The 23,559-nt window shown below is 42.0% G+C and overlaps 1 protein-coding gene across 2 annotated transcripts in view; it reads right to left on the reverse strand.

The window, feature by feature from the left end:
* Window positions 1-23,559, reverse strand: part of dcaf11 (ddb1 and cul4 associated factor 11) — a 76,204-nt gene that overhangs the window by 26,446 nt on the left and 26,199 nt on the right. For both annotated transcript variants that reach the window (XM_034171260.1, XM_034171252.1), the window contains 7 exons: window positions 18,314-18,378; window positions 18,041-18,141; window positions 8,309-8,455; window positions 5,076-5,130; window positions 4,526-4,594; window positions 4,129-4,186; window positions 7-192 (listed from right to left, as the gene is read on the reverse strand). In XM_034171260.1, the coding sequence (XP_034027151.1) occupies window positions 7-192; window positions 4,129-4,186; window positions 4,526-4,594; window positions 5,076-5,130; window positions 8,309-8,455; window positions 18,041-18,141; window positions 18,314-18,378 (681 nt within the window). The remainder of the gene's footprint in view (window positions 1-6; window positions 193-4,128; window positions 4,187-4,525; window positions 4,595-5,075; window positions 5,131-8,308; window positions 8,456-18,040; window positions 18,142-18,313; window positions 18,379-23,559) is intronic.

Below are 23,559 nucleotides of genomic sequence, written 5' to 3' on the forward strand. Positions count from 1 at the left end.
ACACACCTTGCTGTGGATGAAAGTGATGCCGTCTCTGTGTCCGGCCAGCTGTCCTACAGGCTGCGGCCTGTCCTCCCGCAGTGTCCGTCTGTCCCACACCTTGCATAATGCATCGTCACTGCCGGAAAAGAGCAGCTGGGACGACCCGTCAGCAAACGCCACCGCATTCACATCATCCTCATGGGCATCAATCTAACAAAGAAAAACAGACACATTCTGTCCTTCTAGTTGGAGTGAATTTGAACGATGCTGTGACTGCCTGTGTGAGACAAAGATTATTGCAATGATGTTTTTCCCTCCTCTATGGTTTAGAAGCGTGAAACACAATGGAAGCAATTTTATCTTTATTTATTTAGAGCAGATGAGCAGGGCAGTAAGTAAGAGCAAGCTCTGGTGTGCTACATATGTCAATGTACATGACAACGTGCACGTCACACCAACTACCCCAAAATACTTTCAGATCACAGCTGTAAAAGAAAAACTGCTTCAAATTTTGGACACATGAGTATTTCATGGTTTCACCATTAAAGAAAGACACGACACTGAGAATAACTAATGTAATATGATGTAGACATCATAATGAAATTGCAGGTATTCTTTTGTATTTCTAGCTGTGATCAGGCATGTATATAAAGTAGGCCTTTTGTTTGTATGTGATTTATGAAGCCTTGTTTGCTAATGGCAGGGTCATGGTGGGCACTAACACCACCCCTGCTTGTCTATATAAAGAGTAAGATTTTTTAAAAATGTCTTTTATGTCTATTAAGAGGAAATAAAATTGCAAGAATGAAAAAAAAGAAAAAAAAAAAAACAGAGGCATAGCAGCCCAGCAGAGAAAAATGGCAGACAGAAAAGGACAGCAATAAAACAGATGGTGGCAGACAGGGAGGTGAAGTCAATCTTCGCAGCTCTGAAAGGTGGAGGTCCTACATTACACCCACCGGGCTGCTTCAAAATTTCATGTGACCTAGCAGCCCTTTCAAGTTTGTTCAAATTCAGCTCAGTTTGACTGCAGGACAATGCACGGAAGTGCATGAGAAACAGAAATAGGCACATACGGTGTATCTGGAAAGTATTCACAATGCTTCACATTTTCCACATTTTGTTAGGTTACAGCCTTATTCCAAAATGGATGAAATACATTTTTTCCACTCAAAATTCTACACACAATAACCCATAATGACAATGTGAACAAGTTTTTTTTTTTGCAATAAAAAACAAAGCAACAACTAAGAAATCACGTGTACATAAGTATTCACAGCCTTTGCCATGAAACTCAAAATTGAGCTCAGGCGCATCCTGTTTCCACTGATCATCCTTGAGATGTTTCTACAGCTTAACTGGAGTCCACCTGGGGTAAATTCAGTTATTGGACATGATTTGGAAAGGCACACGCCTGTCTACATATAAGGTCCCACAGTTGAAGGTGCATGTCAGAGTATGAAGCAAATCATGAAGTCAAAGGAATTGTCTGTAAACCTCCAAGACAGCATTTTCTCGAGGCACAAATCTGGGGAAGGGTACAGAAACATTTCTGCTGCTTTGAAGGTCCCAATGAGCACAGTGGCCTTCATCGTCCACAAAAAGAAGAAGGTCGGATCCACCAGGACTCTTCCTAGAGCTGGCAAACTGTCTAAACTGAGCGATCGGGGAAAGAAGGTTTCTTAAGTCAGGGAAGTCACCGAGAACTCACCGGTCACTCTGTCAGAGCTCCAGCATTCCTCTGTGGAGAGAGAAGAACCTTCCGGAAGGACAATGCATGAAGCAGGAAACGTATGCAATCTGTGTACAGCTGTCACTACAACTATCTGTGCACACCAGCAGCTGAAAGACAGAGTGTGCCCTGTGAGAGCCCATTCGATCCCTCTCGTGGCAGGTGCTGGCCAAATTCCAGCTGACACACAAACATCAACCATGCTTGCTTGACACTTATAAAATGTGTGGCCATTCGCGCTGTTAGCACGAAAACAGTCAGCAGAAGATCACTTTCGAGCTGGATGTGAAATTTGTGGTGCATGTGTCTCGTACGTGTGTGCGTGTGTCTCCCCCCCAAAACCACACACACACACACACACACACACACACACACACACACACACACACACACACACACACACACACACACACACACACACACACACACATATGACACGTGTAGGGGAAGCGGGATGCGCAGGACGTGTCACATTACAAACACAGCGACCACAGCCAGGACAGGTATATTAATAAGTACTACACTACCTACATACACAATTACATAACAAATAACTAAAAAAATAATGATCACATAACAGAGTGACACGTTTGTGTGTGCACTGACTGACAGGGGGCGTGTCCACCAACAGCAGCTGCTGTTGAGATCTCTGGTTCTGAACACGAACAGTGTTTGGATGGACATGACCTTACAACTGTCCACTGTGATGCGCGTATGTCTGCTTGCTGTCCTCACGTAGACATACACAAAAACATGTATCGCCATTGCAACGTGTTGCAGTGAGCAAGCGCACGGCGCGCACACTGACAGGCTGCCCCAGGTGAAACGGACCTTCAGATCATAACACGCAGCAGGCGACCTGAATGTCACATCACCCACGTGAGCTCTGTTCCACATGACGAGGTGTCTGTCCTGCGGCACGCCATCCACAGGACACGCGTTTCGGGCCGGACACCCACACGGGAACGGCTGGACACCCCAGGCCAGTAGATGTGTACATGATAAGATCGCACTGCTCCATTCATGTCATTTTGTGACTGTATGTCTGTGACCATGAGTCATGGTTCATACTTGTATTGTCTGCTGATAAGAGGGATTCAATAAAATGTGGTGTTTTTTATGGTGTGTGTGTGTTTTTTTTTTTTAATACGTCTATCTCCTTGTTGATTTCAGGCAGTTTTACGCACCTTTTATAGGACAGCGATAGTAGCGCAGTGGTAAAGTTTCTGGCTGGCAATCAGAGCTTTTGTAAATTGCAGGCAGGTTCAAATCCCGTGGGTGACATGTATTTTTTTTTCCACAGCAGCTGCCTGATGTGTTTAAGCATGCTCTGGCTGCTTTCACTGTCTTCCTGCTGTGATGGTTTTGCATGAAACTGTCGCAGCAGGATCGTTCATGCCTTCCCGACCATGTGTCCCCCCTGACATCGGCTTGATGCTGTCGTGGTTCGCTCATACGAGCTATTTCACTATGATTCACCCTGATTTGTGCTTATTTGTACTATGTGTGAAGGGGCCCTTAGTAAAAGGCACATGGCAGCCCACCTGGAGTTTTCCAAAAGGCACCTGAAGGACTCTCAGACTATGCAAAACAAAATTCTCTGGTCTGATGAGACAAAGATTAAACTCTTTAGTGTGAATGCCAGGTGTCATTGTTTGGCGAAAACCAGGCACCATCCCTACAGTGAAGCATGGTGGTGGCAGCATCAGGCTGTGGGGATGTTTTTCAGTGGCAGGAACTGGGAGACTAGTCAGGATTGAAGGAAAGATAAACAGAGGCAGAGACATCCTGGATGAAAACCTGCTCCAGAGCGCTCGACCTCAGACTGGGGCAACGGTTCACCTTTCAACAGGACAATGACCCTAAGCACACAGCCAAGGAGTGGCTTCAGGACAACTCTCTGAATATCCTTGAGTGGGCCAGCCAGAGCCCAGACTTGAATCAGATTGAACATCTCTGGAGAGATATGAAAACTGCTTTATACCGATGTACCCCATCGAACCTGATGGAGCTTCACATGTGTTGCAAAGAGGAATGGACAAAGCTGCCCGAAGATGAGTGCTCCAAGCGTGTGGCATCATATTCAAGAAGACCTGAGGCTGTAATTGCTGCCAAAGGTGCATCAACAAAGTATTGAGCAAAAATGCGTGAGTACTTATGTACATGTGATTTCTTGGTATTTTATTTTTAATAAATTTGCAAAAATTCAAAAAACATCTTTTCATGTTGTCATTATGGGGTGTTTTAAGAAGAATTTTGAGGGAAAATATATTTATTCCATTCTGGAATAAGGCTGTAACAACAAAATGTGGAAAAAGTGAAGCACTGTGAATACTTTCTGGATGCACCGTATGAAGAAGCAGGCAAAATTAAAACAAGAAAAAGCACAAAGGTCCATGCACAGAGACACTCACCTTCAACGTTCTTTTATTCTGCTCCAGATCAAACACGTAGAGGCAGCCATCATTTGCTCTGACAGGAGAGAAGACAACAACTAAACAAATGCTTGTGTTTAAAGTATGACTGGAAGATGTGGATGGATAAATCATGTTAAAACTGTAACACTAAGATTCTTCTTTTGGATAATTTTGTCATTGCCACTTTCAGGTAGGAGTGATTTTAGTGAGCTTTATATTTGGTATGTTGCCTTGAAAATTCAAGCACTCAAATATAACATTATTTAATACCCAGCTGAAAAAGGCCTGTCAGAAGAAGAACTGCTTCTTGAATTAACTTTTTTTTTTAAGAGACTTCAGTCTTGCTTTCAGCTGTCAGATTCTGCAGTGAAACATAAAAGCAAATTGTACTCACCCTCCAAGAATCTCTTTGCCATCTGTGGAGGCAGCCAGAGAAAACACACAGAACCTCCTCTCATCTGGACTACAAAGCACAACAGCGCGCGCACACACACACACACACACACACACACACACACACACACACACACACACACACACACACACACACACACACACACACACACACACACACACACACACACACACACACACACACACACACACACACACACACACACACACACACACACACACAAAATCCTGTTATGTTGCCTTAATGAATTACTACTACACTGTCTACACAGGTGCACACTGGAAGTCTTCATGAAAGCATGCATCACCTCTAAAACAATGCTACTGTTTGGATTACTATGGGTTCAATGGCTGTAATGATTCCCCAAGATAGGCAAATAGCACACAGAGTGAGAGGATGGATGTTGACGTGACATGTCTGACAGTATCATTCATCCAAGTGGTAATGAAGGGAAAGGAGGTCCGGCTGGTAGGGAATGATAAATTACCTGCTCCGCAATGCTATAAGTTACTATGAGGGAAACACTAACTTGAGGTCCAGGGCCGTGTGTTTTTCATCGTCTCCATCTACACTGCACAAATGAACTGTGGGGAAGACACAGACAAATAAGTAGTATTATGAATAATGCAACAAAATGTGACCAAAGCTGTGAGCCAACAACATTTAAAGGTGATGGCATACATCACAGTCACAGCAAGAAAAATTATTAATTAAAGCTCCACGGCCATTCAAAATTTTAAGATTTACGTCACAAAAATGATTTTCTTGGGCATCACTATAATTTTATTTATATTACGCTTCAAACAGGTGATTCATAATATGACATTGCCAATATGATCAAAATTGGAGTTGTAGAGGAAAAAAATGAATTATAAATAGTAAAAATTCAAATTCAGTGATGCCATAGATCACGTGGGGCTTCCCCCGACTTTTGCGAGGGATGATGGGAAGCACATGGAGACTGCCAATCAGAGTAGAGATGCACAGTGATGTTTGCTGGCTGCTCTGTCAACTAAATAATTCAAGATGGCAGAAAATGCTCTGAAACAGTTTATTTCTGTATAAATCTGATATGTTTCTCATATAATTTGTAAAAATTAGTGAGAAATAAACACGTAGCAGGGGTGGTGGCCAAGAGGCTAGTGCACTTGGCTTCAGTGCAGAAGGTTCCCGGTTCAAACCCCACCCCTGCCACAGTTTCATGTAACGTGGAGCAAGGGCGCAATTTAGAACTACTAGAAATTGGGAGGGACAAAGTGCGAGGCCCGCAGCCCATAGGCCGGGGGTCTGGGGCCATTTAGGCCCCCAGAAGCCAACAGTTTCTAGATAAGCTCAGATGCATTCTATGGATATAAGTACTTTATTCTGAGAATAGTCAGCACTGATTTTATTAACATCCTGGTGTAAATAAGGTATCACCACATGTGTAGAACTCAAAAAGAATGATAGGTTGAGTTTTCATTTAAAAAAACAACAACTGCAATGTGGTAAAATGTATTCATAAATATGAAAGTACAGGCTCTTAATAATTATTAACTATCACATACTGCATTTTTTTCTCAAGATTTGTTTTTGCATAAGTGTGAAAAACAACAGATCATAAGTTTAGGATAAATTACTTATCATGAATTTAATTTTCGAAGTGGCACTAATGACAACACTCATACTGAACATAATTTCGCTTGCATAGACTGATTTTGGAGATCAAGCAATAATTGCAGCTGGGCATTCTGAGGTCCCAGATAGCTTTTCTGATTTCCTTTTCTAACTTTCAAAATTTAGTAAATTAGCATATGGTCCACTGATACTTATGTGTAGACACTAGTCCCTAGAGGCAACTATTTTTCCTTTCAAATCTGGGCAAATGCAGTCCCAGAAAATTCCGAATGTGACAAACAAGAAACAGGTGTTGTAAACAAGTCAATGCTGCTAAAAATACAAACTTGCAGAAACAAAGATACTATTCTGACATGGTTTTGCACATAAGACTGGCATAGCGTGTTTCAAGTACACACATATATGCCAGAAGGTGGGGGGAACATACCATAATCTGTCCTCCCTGGTTGAAAAGGTGGGGGGGGGGGGGGGCATGTCCCCTATCCCCCACCAAATTGCACCCATGATGTGGAGTTGAGTCAGGAAGGACATCCGGCGTAAAACTTGTGCCAAATACACATCCAGATTCAACTTGGATCTGCTGTGGCAACCCCCGAGTGAGAACAAGGGAGCAGCCGAAGGGACTTACTTTAGTGAGAAATAAACACTTATAAATCTAAAAACGTTGTTTTTGAAACTAGATAACACCTCTAAAGTGATTCACAAGACCTCTTCCAGATGTTAGCATGCATGTGTTCTGGACATAATTAAAAAGGAAAAAAAAATCTTATGGAATTACCACAGGTAAATATGTACTCGTCATTAAAATGAGCTGTAATTTTGCAACATGTTCAAAAAATAAACAAATATTATAATGGGCCTGCCAGAAACGTATCGTGAGGGTCTGCTGGGAACGGCTGGCGGAACCCTCTGTCAGCGAGGTCTTCAACTCCGACCTCCGGGAGAGCTTCTCCCGGATCCCGGCCGAGATGAGTTTCCTCCGCAGGGTGGCTGGGCGCTCCCTTAGAGATAGGGTGAGGAGCTCGGTCACTCGGGAGGAGCTCGGCGTCGAGCCGCTGCTCCTCCACGTCGAAAGGAGTCAGTTGAGGTGGCTCGGGCATCTTTTCCGGATGCCCCCTGGACGCCTCGCTGGAGAGGTGTTCCGGGCACGTCCCAGTGGGAGGAGGCCCCGGGGAAGACCCAGGACACGCTGGAGGGACTACATCTCTCGGCTGGCTTGGGAACGCCTTGGGGTTCCCCCGGAGGAGCTGGGGGAGGTGTGTGTGGATCGGGAGGTCTGGGCGGCTTTGCTTGAGCTGCTGCCCCCGCGACCCGACTCCGGATAAAGCGGAAGAAAATGGATGGATGGATGGATATTATAATGCTTGGATTCCAGTAGATATTAAATTATATGAGTTTGTGAAATTTGAAAGGCTGTACAACTTTAATAAGAAATATTTCATTCTCATTAATATGCAAACCTGAAACGCTACCAAAACCTAATCAATGTATCTGCTGCCCAAGAGATACGTTTATATGCAACCTGGCCAAAAATTTCAAACTCAAATTATTGGCAAAATGCACATTTATTTCACTTTTTATTAATTATGTAAATAAAACTAGATTTTCAATGAGTCTGCAGTTTACATTCACCAAAATGAATGCCTCTTTAAACAATACTAAGAAATCTTCCTTTAGCATATACTCAAGAATAACAAGCCTTTAATTTTAGGTGTACCATTTAAGCAGGAATTGTACAAAACACCCGTAGCTCATAACAGATTGATCAACACAAACAAAAAAAAGAAGGGAATGGTTTGATTCATTCTACTGATAACTGTTAGAGATCTGCAGATATCCATAGTTTGGAAGCTTAAAAAAAAGAGAAAAAAAGAAAGTGTTCATGTTCCGTGACTTCTAGTGCCAGAAGAAGTGCTAGCATACTAGGAGTATGATGTTAGTCCAGCAACCTTAAGTACTGACTGCCCCGCCATCAAGTCCTTTTTCAGCACCTTAACCCATCATATGACAAGATGACCAAACCTGGCTTGTTTGTATGCCGCTACAGAATTAGTGAACTTTAAACTTGCATCATGAATAGTGAGGCAAAACAGTGATTGGCACTAAAATGCATTGTGTCATATCTTACAGCTGCCCGAGCCTTACTATAGTTAGACCAGCTGGAGTACAACAAAAAGTTTGCATCAGGGGTGAAGCAGACATCCAGGACACTCCAGCCCACATCGCGAGCCTTCACTGTTTGTCGTAGGTTAAAGTGCCCCCTGGTGGTGTTGTATAAGCGGATGTTCTGGTCTGCAAAGAAACAATAACAACCTTTGTTTTAAAACAGCATTCATTTTTTGTGTAATTTGTTACTGCTTAAAACAAAACCTCTTGGTTTGAGCACTTGAAGTTATAGAATAACCTTTCACTGTATGCTGATGATACTCGACTTTACATGTCTGTCAATGCTGATAATGCTTCATAAGAGGAACTCAGAGGCTTGTCTAACTGCAGATAAAAACTGAATGCTGTAATTTCCTCCTTCTGAATTTAGAGAAAAGTGAGACTGTCATCATTTATTTGGCATGACAAAGAAATCATGATTATTAATTAACAGATTCACTGAAGCAAAAAACAGTACAACTTTCCTTTTGACTTATATATATATATATATATATATATATATATATATGTGTGTGTGTAGAACTACTACTAAATCTTCATCTCATTCTATCCAAAGCTGAATGCAGAGATAGCATTTCAGTCATTAATTTCATCCAGGGTGATCAATGCAATGTTGTTTTGTCTAGCCTTGCACACATTACAACTAGGAACATTCAAATGTTTAAGAATGCTGGTACTCGAGGTCAAACAGGCTAGGGCATTTGACCATATTACCCCAATGTCAGTCTTGCTTCATTTATATAGATGTGTAGTTGTGTTTTTTGTTTTGTTAGGGCCAATATGGCTCTCCATGGTTCACTGACATTTTCTTCAGAATATGGACCTGTCTGGCCTCTCTTATACCTTCCAGGCTATATCTGCAGCTGGTACATGGTTGAAAAATACAGTTGTCCAGAACTTGTGTTCTACTCATCCTGTGGAGAATTTCAGGGGCAGAGATTGTTGTCAAGTACACTATGGACACTGATATAGCCCTGACACTGATATTCAGTGACTGACTGAGTTAACGCCACGGCTCTGTGGCTGTTCCTGCTCTAACTGTTTGTGTCCAGGTGTTGGGAGGAGAGCTCTGCTGATTAGTGGAATGGAGGCACCTGCTTGTAATCAAGCACAAAGGATCAGCTACTGCCTCTTTCAAGCTGGGAATCTCCACAGCTCACATTTATTTTACTTGTAAATACATGTTGACAAAATGCTCCATCCTGCAGTTTTCAATTATTTGTGATGTCTTCAAACCAGAGGCACCAAATTTAGGGGCATGTCCAATTGCAATTTTTTTTTTTTTTTGTCCCTGGTGTGTGGTGTTGCATGTTTGGCGAGACATTCATGGCACTGGGTTGAGCTGTACTTTATCAGCTGGTTTAGTGACATGTCATTCATTTCAATTAATTTCACTTATATAGCTCAGAATAACAACAAAGCTGCCTCAAGGCGCTTCACACAAGTAAGGTCTAACCTTACCAAACCCTAGAGCAAGCACACAGGCAACAGTGGTAAGGAAAAACTCCCTCTGATGATTTGAGGAAGAAACCTCAAGCAGACCAGACTCAGAGGGGTGACCCTCTGCTTGGGCCATGCTACCGACACAGTTGACAATACAAATGTATAGGAAACTTTTGGGAGTCCATGCTGGTGTACAGGACATCATGACTGCTGTGAATGGTAGTTTTCCTTGTACTCTTTCAAGGGCTTTCCTCCAGGCAAATTAATCCATGTGCTGTTAAATTAAATTGCTCATGGAAACATTATTTGTGGCTTTTTTTTGTAGAGTCCCTATAGTCCAACAGATGTGAGTATATGTGGCTATTAACACTGTAGTTATTGGGGAATTAACAAAATAATCCACAACAGCATTATTTTTTTGTGGGTGAACAATGGAGCTCAGATGTTATGGAAGTCGCCTATTGCAGGTTGCCTTCTGGGCCTTTAGTGTAGCAGTATAATGTAGTGTATTGTGTTTTATTTTTGGTGCCAGATGCCCTGAGATATTAAGATGGGGAATTTCGCATGATTTCATCTGTTGTTTTGAAACGCTCAGAACTGTAAGCCTGCGAGAAATGTTGATTTGCGTGATGTCATCTTGTGGACCTCCCTCCAGATCCATTTCGGCAAGCATCCTGAAGTGAGCAGGAAGAATGCAATTTTTTTACAGGTGGAATTAGGGTTTTTTTTTTGGTGGAGATGCACACTGAATATGTCAAAATGGTGAACAGGTGTGTTGTGGGAAGGTCCTTCAACACCCATCGTGATGTTTATCAGGTGTACAGTTTTCCCAAGGATAAGATTTTTGAGAAAGAAGTGGGAACTTTAAAAAAAAAAACAGGAAATGCAGCTGGCTCAGCATGTGAAATTGGCTTTGAAAAAACACTTTGGTCTAAAGGATGCTATCTATCCCTTCCATTCATGTGGCTAGGAGAATTGAAACGAAGCATGTTGCCTCTCCCAAAAGCATGGGTTGTATTCTTTGGGTTGTTTTTTTTTTTTTCCTACTGTCATGGAGATTAATTGTTTCTGCCAAGCTATGCCGGGAGCACAGAGAACATAGAGATGGCCGACTTCCTATATGCTGCACTGTAACTGGCTGAGCGCCGGCCGCCATTTTGAATGTGTGTAACTGGGTGTTGCTATAGACGCACAATGGCAGTCTTTGTGTCACTCTAGAGTCGTATTAGACAAAAGTTTCTGTCTATGTGCATTTTTCATGACCATGGATCATAACTATCATACCAGCAACATCAGAAAAACATCAAGATCTAAAGTAACTGAGTGTTCGGCTATCAACTGCACCAAGTACACGAAAACAAACAAAGAAGTGGCATTCTACTCCTTTCCAAAAGGTATCGTTAAGAAATTATTCGATCCGCCAACATCAATAACCTTTTTGCTTAACGATTCCCTTATCGGTCCTTCAGAGTGGCCTTGTTTTTGGGGGTGTTGGTCAGGAAAATGATCATTTCTCTACATCGATTACAGACCCTGCAGTGGGTCTGTAATCAACTTTTCTGCAGAGCGGCTTTGCTTTGAACCTTGCTTCAATCTAATGCTTCTTTGATTCATTGTTTTATTTCACTTTATCTTAATTTTCCCCGGCTAAAACCCTAAAGAGCATATGTCTGTGAGTGATATTTACCTTTTTTATGTTAAACCGACCAGTTATGGTCTTCTAAAACAGTTGATAGATGTATTTTATAAAAAATGTATTAAAAATGGGACCGATGCTAACGCGTTAGCATGTTTATGGCATTTTCAATGTTAAAGTTAGCATTAAGCTGTTGCAGCTGTCAGCATGTTTGTGTGCATTTGTTTTCTGTATAATAATGGCTCAGCGTTTGTTGTCGTAAAAGAGTCAAATGTATTACAATTTGTAATATTTTTAAATTTATTTTGTTTGTATATGAATAATAATAATAGCAACAACAACAATAATAGCAATAATAACTAATAATAATGCTACAATACAATTTTAGAGAAAGAGACAAAAAGAACCTGATTAAAAACACAACAGAAAATATAAAGCTAAATATAAAATATAAAACTAAAAATATAAAAGATCAGGCTGCCTAGGTTATAATATACTTACAGCGCCTTATTTTCCACTCTATACACGCCACAATCATAACAGCTGTTTAAATAAATGTTTGTAATAGTAGTTCCTTGTGTTCTAAAGTCAAATAGTGCATTACAGTAGCTTGTAGTACACTCAAGAGAAGTTTTTTTTACAAAACGTCACTCCACTGCAGCAGCCAAGCTGCCCGAGTTACACACAATCAAATTGGCATCCAGATTACATCATTTTGTGGGAGTTGGCCCTCTCTATGTTCTCTCTGGAGGAGCAAGTGAGAGAAAGCCACACATCCTTGTGTTTATAAGTGTGACCATAAAGAGTCGGAGAGAAAGTGATGGCAGGTGACAAGGGTGGACGGCTGTGTTTGCCATCTTAACAGGAGAACTGTTACGTGGACACGGGACCGGTGTTCTGTCAAGATGAGGTGCGGCGTCGAGATGAGGTGCGTGGCACCTCCGCTCGACAGATAAGTCTGTCGAGATGAGGTGCGTCGTCGAGATGAGGTTCCTCGTGTAACTGCATATGTGTGCACTGAAAAAAATTCCTTGACGAGGTTCGCTTATTTTGATGTGCAAGTAAATGTATAAATTGTTCATCGGAACGTAGTAATGTATGAAATCTACTCACTATAAATCAATAAATATTTTTAACCTGGAGTTAGCTTATTTTGACAGGCAAAATATACATATACATACATTTATTTTCCTAACGTAAAATACAGAAAATGTTTTACTTACTAGGCTATAAATACACTGAATACAATTAATAAAAAAAAAAAACTTTGACAGAAAAAAAAATGCGCATGCGCAGTTGCATGTCGAGCGAGTAACATCATCTCCCCATGTGCAGTTGCACGAGGCACCTCATCTTGACGGGTGACGTCTTCAAGTCTGGGGTAGAGTGATGTGCGCATGCATGCGCACATCGCACGCATGCAACGCACCTCATCTCGACGTTCACCTCATCCTGACGAGACACCGGGTCCCAGCTGTCTGTGTGAGCAATGCGGATGTTTTCCAGATCACTGACTGTGGACAAAGAACACCTCTGTTTTGGAGTGTTAGAGGACAAGTTGGGACATGCCTATCTCGGCTTTCAGTGGCTTACCAGTCGAGTGAGTATAAGAGAAATTGTGGAGAGCTGGGCACTGAAAAACGGAGGTGTTCTTTGTCTCACTCCATCAGCGAATCCGTCGTGACGCGTGAAGCCTCCGCGCGGCTTTCCATGACAAAATCTCTTGTTAAAAGTGAAATCTGCCGGAAAATGGCTGATGTCCAGCTCTTGTGATAACCAGAGAAACTGCACACGATGGTCCCGGAGCCATACAGCGATCCGTTTAGAAATGAAATGGTCATTTCTGCCTGTCGATTGCTGCTCGGAGCGCGGCGCGCCGTGTGCCATTGTGGGCTGTCCTTAAAGCGGTAGTAACACTCCTTAATCTCTGTGAAGCCCATAAAATTTTCACGGAAAGCCATGTGAATTTTCCGAATGGTTTCCAGCTGCCTGTCTCTAACAGTTTCTGAAAAAATTCTGATGGAACAAAGCCCAAATCATTCCGCCATTTCCTCGCAATGAAAAAACGACGAGAGGGGTGGACCAGTGCTCACTCAAAGCCTGCCCACAGGCGAATGACGCAACCGACAGGCGTTAAAAAACTCACGCATGCGCACGAAGGTTCAAGCTTGGCTGACGTAAAAACATATGAATCAAATCCATATATTTTTTGCATATAATAAAAAGGTTGGATACTTTTCTCACAGACCTCGTATATTCACTGAGAGTTTACACACAAAGTAATGAATAACTTTAAGAAGTGTTGTTCCACTTTAAAGTTAGGAAATTGTGATGAGTTGCAAGACTGACAGTCTTACAACACTTTAGAAAATGCTGTTCCATTACATGTCACTATAAATTTTATAGAGCAGGACACTATAAGGGAAGCTATGTTTGTGGGCCAGCCTGTCTTAATGCACTGCACTGACTGGGGCAGGATGCATAATTTTGGACAAAAGGCCTCTCCAAGGAAGATGTTGTCAATCCTCAGGCTGTTTCACAATCCTAAATCAGAAAAAAGTTGTGAAGTTATGGAAAATGCAAATAAAATGCAGTGATCCTTACATTTATTTTGACTTCTATTTTACTGCAGACAGTATGAACCGAAGAAATTTCATGTTTTGTGGAGAATGGAGAAACTGGGACTGGTGCAACTTTTGCCTGTTGCTTTCCCACTCACAGTTTCCTGTTGGAGTCTAGTAGCTCCTCCACTAGAACTCCTCTACTCTACTGGTAGCTGAACATCAGCTCTCTCATCAAGAGAGCACAACAAAGGATGTACTTTCTGCAGCAGCTGAGGAAGTTCAACTTGCCAAAAGCAATGATGGTGAACTTCTACACTGCCATTATTGAGTCCATCATCTCCTCTACCATCACTGATACCCTGCTGCCACTGTCAAGGACAGGAGCAGACTGCAGCATATCATCAATGCAGCAGAGAAGGTGATCGACTGAAGCCTGCCATCCCTACAGGACCTGTATGCCTCCAGGGCCCTGAGGCGAGCAAGGAAGATAGTGGCCGATCCCTCTCAACCAGGACACAAATGTTTTGTCACCCTCCTCTCTGGCAGGTGGCTGAGGTCCAGCAGGACCAAAACTTCAAGACATAATAACAGCTTCTTTCCATCCGCAGTTAGACTAATAAATAATGCCAGAAAACCCCACCACCACCACCACAAAGTACAGACTGGTTAACCCTGCACTGAAAGGTACTGCACAACTGTACTTCAATCAAATGTTTTTGCACAGTCCCACTCCATTAAGTTATTTAACAGTGAATATAGCATTGCCTGACTCTTTTACTTCTTACAGAAGTGTTTTTTCTTGTTCCTATTGTTTATGCACCAAGAACAGTGGATCAAATTCCTTGTATGTGTGAACTTACTTGACAATAAATTTGATTCTGATGCTATGGTAGTGATCATAGTAACATCATAGATCAGGTGGGGACTTCCCCCAACTTCAGCAAGGGATGCTGGGAAGCACATGGCGACAGCCAATCAGAGCAGTGATAGCTGTAGAGTAGTGACATCAGCTGGCTGCTCGCTCGAACAAAATAAACCAAGATGGTGGAAAAGCTCCAAAACAGCTTATTTCTGTATAAATCTAATCTGTTTCTCATATTTTGTAAATGTTAGCAAGAAATAAACGCTTCTAAATCTAAAAACACTGTTTCTGAAACCAAATAACACCTCTGAAGTGATTTACAAAATGGATGTTAGCGTGCACACCTTGTGTAAACATATCATGCAAGATCAAAGGTAACTTCTGGCAATTGTAAAACCTCATGCATGCACACCCATGCTTGGAATTGAAAGGAAACTAAAAAAAACTGTTATGGAATTCGCCCAAGATAAATATGTTCTCTTCATGAAAATACACTCAACAAAAATATAAACGCAACACGTTTGGTTTTGCTCCCATTTTGTATGAGATGAACTCAAAGATCTAAAACTTTTTCCACATACACAATATCACCATTTCCCTCAAATATTGTTCACAAACCAGTCGAAATCTGAGATAGTGAGCACTTCTTTGCTGAGATAATCCATCCCACGTCACAGGTGTGCCATACCAAGATGCTGATTAGACATCATGATTAGTGCACAGGTGTGCCTTAGACTGCCCACAATAAAAGGCCACTCTGAAAGGTGCAGTTTTATCACACAGCACAATGCCACAGATGTTGCAAGATTTGAGGGAGCGTGCAATTGGCATGCTGACAGCAGGAATGTCAACCAGAGCTGTTGCTCGTGTATTGAATGTTCATTTCTCTACCATAAGCCATCTCCAAAGGCGTTTCAGAGAATTTGGCAGTACATCCAACCAGCCTCACAACCGCAGACCACGTGTAACCACACCAGCCCAGGACCTCCACATCCAGCATGTTCACCTCCAAGATCGTCTGAGACCAGCCACTCGGACAGCTGCTGAAACAATCGGTTTGCATAACCAAAGAATTTCTGGACAAACTGTCAGAAACCGTCTCAGGGAAGCTCATCTGCATGCTTGTGGTCCTCATCGGGGTCTCGACCTGACTCCAGTTCGTCGTCATAACCGACTTGAGTGGGCAAATGCTCACATTCGCTGGCGTTTGGCACGTTGGAGAGGTGTTCTCTTCACGGATGATGCGAAGGAGATGTGTTGCACTGCATGAGGCATATGGTGGTCACACCAGATACTGACTGGTATCCCCCCCCCCCCCCCCAATAAAACAAAACTGCACCTTTCAGAGTGGCCTTTTATTGTGGGCAGTCTAAGGCACACCTGTGCACTAATCATGGTGTCTAATCAGCATCTTCGTATGGCACACCTGTGAGGTGGGATGGATTATCTCAGCAAAGGAGAAGTGCTCACTATCACAGATTTAGACTGGTTTGTGAACAATATTTGAGGGAAATGGTGATATTGTGTATGTGGAAAAAGTTTTAGATCTTTGAGTTCATCTCATACAAAATGGGAGCAAAACCAAAAGTGTTGCGTTTCTATTTTTGTTGAGTATAAAATGTTATTTTGCAACGCGTTACAAAAATTATTACATTATAATGCTTGGATTTCTGTAGAAAGTACATTTGGGTCATTCCATGTCAATTCAACGAATATTTGAGGGGCCTCATGCACTTTGTCTCAGATTATCTTCAAACTTTAATCAAATATTCCCTGACAGAACAACAAACCTGATGTTTGAGGCCTGTAGGCCAAGTAGTTTCTGAGATATGGCCAATTTAGTGTGCATGGGGTCTGCCATTTTTTAGGCAAAAATTATGGCCGTCATTTCTGGAGCCATGTTCAAGGTAGAATATCTCAGCAAATAATGGACTTAGAGGCCTGAAATTTTCTGTGGCAGTTGTCATGGACACGCAGACTTGGACTATAGTCAAACAACAGACATTGACACTAAACTGTGTAGTTTATATATGCTCAAACTATGGAAAATATTAAACTGACTATTGCGAGCATCCATGTTTGAGACACTGAAGCATACCATTACACTCAAAGAAGCCTTTCCATTTATTGGCTCCTTAATGCCAGCTATACTGGCTATGAAATATGTCAATTTAGCATATCTGAAATCTGAAAGAAAAAAAAAAAAACATTTTGTAGTCGAATTTTATTAGAAGAAAAGCTCATGTGTGCGTCCCCCAGTCAATATGGCCAAATGTGACTGCCAGAGTGACTGTGACTTATCTGGGTTATGTAGTTAGACAGGAATAAGTGTGACCCGTGTGTGTGCTAAACTTTTAGCAATAAGAAATGCTCACCATGTACCACTAAGCTTAAGTGTGCTAATTGGAGGTTAATCCAGTGGGCACTCTTATTACAGTCTTAGTGCTGTGTTTTGTCACATCACAGCAGAGGTTAAGGCAGTGTCTCGCGCACATTAGTTGGTGTGAAATTGATATTTTCAGTGGCAGTTTTCGGGTTCCAATCGAGATACCAGTAGGAAACATTTGTGTGTGTGTGTGGGCGGGGGCAGAACCCTGTGCCTTGTAACTCCCCTAATGGTTTGTGTCCAGGTGATGGGAGGACAGATCTGATACTAAATTAAACCTGGGCCCATTGCTTGTACTCTTTCAGCTTCTCCCTTTTTGCTCAGAGTCGCCACAGCAGATTCATATCGGAACTGCATGCTGATATGACACAACTCCACATTACATGGAGAATGTGCATGGGTGATCTTGAACCAGGAAGCCTCTATTTTGGAAGTATTTTGATTGATTGATTGATTTTTATTAAAGTGTCATGCACCACTGGTGCCCAGCCCACATGGACTTATAAGACACTTGATATCCCAAACAAGATGACCACATACATGTCACATGTTACACAATTTCAAGGTACAACTGGGTACAACACCTGTTGCCTCCTTTCCCAGGCTTTACACACAAAAACGGCAAAAGCAAATGTCTCTTTTTCAAACATCCAACTCAAAATTTTCTCCTCAGAAAACCAAGTAGTAAGTACAGTGACCACTCAGCCAGCATGCCACTCTTACAAAGGCCTCTGACAAACTCTTATCACTTAAATTAAAGCAAACACTCAGAAATTATGCTATTTCGCAGGGTTCTCAAGTTGCAATTCAGGTTATTTACCTTGGCAGGCCGAGAGGAATATGTTACCGTCCTCACTGTATACTCCACAGAAGGCTTTCTGCTGGTACGTTTCCTTGTGAGACACATAGTTTGGCAGGAAACTGTAAAGGAACAGAAAAGCCATCATAATCTGACCATCTTCTTCAGTAAATCACTGAATTTCAGAAAAAAAATGCAGCATTCAGTCAGCACAGAAGCAACAAAGCCAAATTATACATTATACTAAATATTAGTATAGTATTTTTGAGGTTTATATATTGTAAATATACTCACTGTGTGCGAATACGACTACACTCTCCATGAGAAAAACTGGAGCCTCTACATCTGCCTTGTTCCCTCTAAGACACATAGTGCAACAGAAAAAACACAAGCACGGACGTACACAGGTCAGCATTGTCAAACAAGAGTTGGTAAATGTTTTGTAAAAGTTTGTAAGACAAACTGACATGCTGATCGCTATATCCCCCCGTATTTCAAACCAGTGTTGCAGACCGAACGGTCTCCCCTAAAAATCGGTCTGCCCTGCCTTCACTGTGCATGCGTCATCAGCTTCGGTTCACATATTATCACCTCGTTTCTCCTTAAAACTGCACTCGAGTCATCATCTATCTCAGCGACAGATATCTGAAGCTTTTGTACAACAATCATTTCCACATAAATTCAGCATTATTTCATCATAAAAGATAGAGAAATTGATCAGAGCACCGCAGTTACACGAGCTGCAAGCTGCTGCGGTCACTGCGCGTCCATTTCAAAGCATCACAGATTATCACCTCGTTTCTACTTAAAACAGCCTCATTTCTGCTTAAAACTGACTGACTGAAAAGGATTTATCTTGTCATCTGATGTTAATAATCCCATTAATCCATCTGATCGCTTTGGCGAAGGGAGTCAGTTTCAGACGTGCTGCTGTAGTCTGAAATGACACATGCGCTGTGGAGACAGGGCGGACCAACATTTAGGGGGGACCATTCGGTCTGTGACACCGGAGGATAATAATTAACTGACACACAGATCAGGACTGTTAAAAGCAAAACTGTTGAACTGCATGGTTTTTAAACTGCTACATCATATAAATTATAAATTCAAATTGTACGTCTTGTGCACTACTTTGAAATAAATATTCAGTTGCTAAATAGGAAAAAAAAAATTTTTACAAGACAATAGCTCAAATCTAAGCCAGAATCACAGTTTGCCTTTTGGCAAACTGCAGCTGAAATGTCATGTTTTAAAGAAGGTCCTTCTCTAAACCACTCCACTGTAGAGCTATATAAATAGTGATGCAATAATCTAAAGTTACATTATGCAGTTTCTCCAGTCACAGCCATAGAAGCCTGTAACTCCTTCAGAGTTGTCATAGGTATCTTGGTGGCTTCCCTCACTAGTCTCCTTTGTGCACGGTCACTCAGTGTTTGAGAACTACCTATTCCAGACAGATTTACCATGCTGTTTGTATTTCCTAATGGTTGATGTATGATCAACTCCTCAACTAAGAATGAACTAGAAGCTAGACTGCCTGATGTCTTAGCCTCACTTTTGACAAATACCCAGTCAGTAGACAGACTTGTGGATAGTTTTAAACTCAGTGCTCAAAACTACACTCGACATGACTGCACCCCCTGTGTTGAAACCGCGCTCCCCCAAATCACAGTCACCTTGGTTCAATAATTACCTGCGTGACCTCAAGCATAAAGCAAGAGGTCTAGAACGGAAATGGCGTTGTTCAAAATTAGAAGTATTCCACCTTGCGTGGCGTGATGCTATCTTAGACTATAAGCATGCATTATTGGCTACAAAGCGGACCTACTACACTGATTTGATCAACAAAAACAAGCATAACTCAAAAGTTCTTCTTTGACACTGTGGCAACACTTATTCATGGACAACCACCTGTAGCTCGCTCTCCTTTTACAGCACAAGATTTCCTGGATTACCTTGAGAAGAAAATACATGACATTAGGTTGAACATATCCCAGCATGCCTTAACCCAGCCACTACACCATGCTATTGAGGTGGGCGCCACTACTGAGGTATTACCTAGATTTACAGAATTTGATAGTATCTCTCTAGGCAAGCTGACGAAACTTGTAATGTCAACAAAAAGCACAACCTGTTTATTTGATCCTATACCAACAAAACTGTTTAAGGACCTGTGGCCCACTCTTGGGCCGATTGTGCTGGAAATTATTAATCTTTCTTTAACTTCTGGATCTGTTCCTAAAAGTTTCAAATCTGCAGTGATTAAACCATTACTTAAGAAACCTAATCTTGACCGTAGTGCAGGGGTGGCCAAGTTCGGTCCTCGAGAGCCACCTTCCTGGCACTCTTAGTTGTCTCCCTGCTCCAACACACTTTCATTGGATTCAGGTGTGTTGGAGCAGCTTGGCCACCCCTGCCCTAGTGTATTGAAAAACTATCAGCCGATATCAAATCTATCATTTTGCTCTAAAATTCTGGAAAAAATGGTGTCACGGCAGCTCGTAGACTATCTTACTGAGAATAATCTCTTTGAGCCACTGCAGTCTGCTTTTAGAAAATATAATTCCACAGAGACGGCTCTCACTAAAGTGGTGAATGATCTGCTTACAATGGATTCGGACACCACTACGGTTCTCTTGCTGTTAGATCTCAGTGCTGCACTTGATACAGTGGATCATCATATTCTACTTGATAGGCTGGAAAATCATTTTGGGATTACTGGGAGTGCCCTTGCATGGCTGACGTCATACTTGACCAATCGTTCTCACTGTGTTTTATACAGTAACGCTACCTCTAACCTTAGTGACATGAAATTTGGTGTTCCACAGGGGTCTGTCTTAGGCCCCCTGCTTTTCTCCCTTTATATAGCACCCCTTGGGCACATATTGCGGCATTTTGGGATTACCGTTCACTGTTATGCAGATGATACTCAGTTATATATGCCAATAACTGCTGGTAATCTTGTTCACATAAAATCCTTGGAAGATTGCTTTGCAGCAGTGAGAAGTTGGATGTCTAGAAACTTCCTACTTTTAAACTCTGATAAGACTGAAATGATGGTTCTTGGTCCAGTGAGACATCGGCATCAATTTGACCAGTTAACACTCAGCCTAGGCTCGTGTGTCATACATCACGCTGACAAAGTGAGGAACCTTGGGGTAATTTTTGATCCTTCGTTGTCCTTTGGCCTCCGTATTAGAAATATTACTAGGACTGCTTTCTTCCACCTGCGAAACAGAGCGAAGATTCGTCCCATATTGTCTATGGCTGATGCTGCGACCCTGATCCATGCGTCCATCTCTTCTAGATTGGACTACTGCAATGTTCTATTTTCTGGTTTACCGCAGTCTAGCATTAGGGGTCTCCAAATGGTTCAAAATGCTGCAGCCAGACTTCTGACACGAAGCAGAAGGTTTGACCACATTACACCCATTTTGGCATCTCTTCACTGGCTTCCTGTCCCAGTGAGATCAGATTTTAAGGTTCTGCTACTAACCTATAAAATTATTCATGGACTGGCACCTCCCTACCTAGCTGACCTAATTAAACCTTACGTACCGGCCCGGGCTTTATGTTCTCAGGGTGCAGGACTACTTTGTGTCCCTAGGGTGAATAAGAAGTCTGCGGGTCACAGAGCTTTCTCTTATCGTGCTCCTGTTCTGTGGAATGGTCTCCCTGCGTCAATAAAACAATCACATTCTGTGGAGACTTTCAAGTCCAGACTTAAGACGCACTTCTTTTCCCTTTCATATGGCTAGCATACTGATACCATTTTGTTTTTCACTGTTTACTCTTTTAATTCATGTTATTAGTAATTGGAGCGGGCTGCGGCCTCAACTTTACCTAAATTCTGGGTCTTTTAGTGAAGCTTAGGGGTAGCAGCCAGCGATCACCTTAGTATTTCTTCTGTTTTTCTTGTTGATTAATGCTGGCAAATTATGCAGTATTTTTTGTCTTTCTGATGCCTGATTATGTTTAGGTGCAGCTCCATCCAGAGATGGGAGTTGTATTTGTGTTGGCGACCCTCCTGTCCTGTGCACCAACAGCAATTCTTGTATATTCGTCCGTGAAATGTTCTGTGAATTGTTTCTGTAATTTATGTTTGTAGAATGGCTCAAGCAGTGGGTCACCCCTTTGAGTCTGGTCTGCTTGAGGTTTCTTCCTCAGAGGGAGTTTTTCCTTACCACTGTTGCTCTGGGGGTTGGTAAGGTTAGACCTTACCTGTGTGAAGCGCCTTCTCTGTTGTGATTTGGTGCTATATAAAGGAAAATAAATTGAAAAAATTGAATTGGAAAAAAAAAAATTGTAAGTGAAGTCCACACATATTCAGTGACTTGGAAATGTTCATGTATCACCAGGCTTGTCTAAAGAAAACTAGCCGTAAAAGTGACCATTTGCATTGTATATTTAGTTTGTCTAATTACTTATGGCCTCTGAGACTGAAGAAACTGTACAAAAATGGATGTAATTCCTAAACAGTAAATGTAATATTTTTGTTCAACCTGTTGAATTAAGGGTGACAGTCTACACTACAAGCACATCTCGACTGTTTCATTTAAACTCCACTGTGATGCTGCACAAAGGCAAAATTACAAAGAAAAAAAAATGTCCACATTCTGAGTACTACCCTTTTTTTATGTGTGTATAATTAAAAATAGCTGTGACTAATAGTTAGTTACTTCAAAAGGTCAAAGTCTGATGGGTTAGAGACTGTATCTTTATGGATTTTTTTTTCCCCTCTCAGACTGGGGTTGGCAATCCACCTTGAGCTGGATTAAATCTGAATTGCTTTTCAGCCGGAAAACATTCAGACCTGTTATTCAAATGTGGCTCATCCTACACACGTGTCCAATCTCAATCTGGCTCAAGCCAAAAGAGATGTCTGGAAGTGAAGAGTTTGGAAGTGTGTGCATTTGGATGTGGGCATGACACCACACACAGCGTGGGGGTGTGTGCGACACATGGACATGAACACATTCGGCGGATTCTCTTGGCGAGAAGGCGCCTCAGAGAAAAATAATGCTTGCCATCTTTGCCGTTGCAGTCACACTGAACGCCGCCACAGTGGAGTGCATGCTGCGGGCGCATGGATGTAGTGAGGAAGCTTGACATCATGATCCCTGAGCTAGTCGGATTCTGGCCACATTTGCGTTCAGACCTTGGCGAATCCCGCTCAAATCCAGTTCAACCCATCTCTCAGAGGTGGGTTGAGCTGGACAGAAAACAGTCTGAAATCTGATTTGTAGTGTTCAGCTTCAGAAAAAACCTTATTCAGCTCGAAGCCGGATTGCCAATCCCAGTCTGAATGGGGTCTAAGACTTATTTTTTCTTTATTTTGCAAATTACTGTACTGAGAGATGATATTTGGAGAGACCCTACCATGTTCCTAAGCAGGATGGCCTTTGTTTTATGGGTTTCCCCATGTTTCTCTTTTTCAAAGCAACATCTAAAAAAGACTAGGCCATACCTACAGCTGGTAAAAAAGAAAAGTGAAACAAAACTGTTCACATAATGACATTAAAACTGTCTGGTTATAGTTA

Source organism: Thalassophryne amazonica, chromosome 1 (assembly GCF_902500255.1).
Source record: "Thalassophryne amazonica chromosome 1, fThaAma1.1, whole genome shotgun sequence".
Lineage (NCBI taxonomy): Eukaryota > Metazoa > Chordata > Actinopteri > Batrachoidiformes > Batrachoididae > Thalassophryne > Thalassophryne amazonica.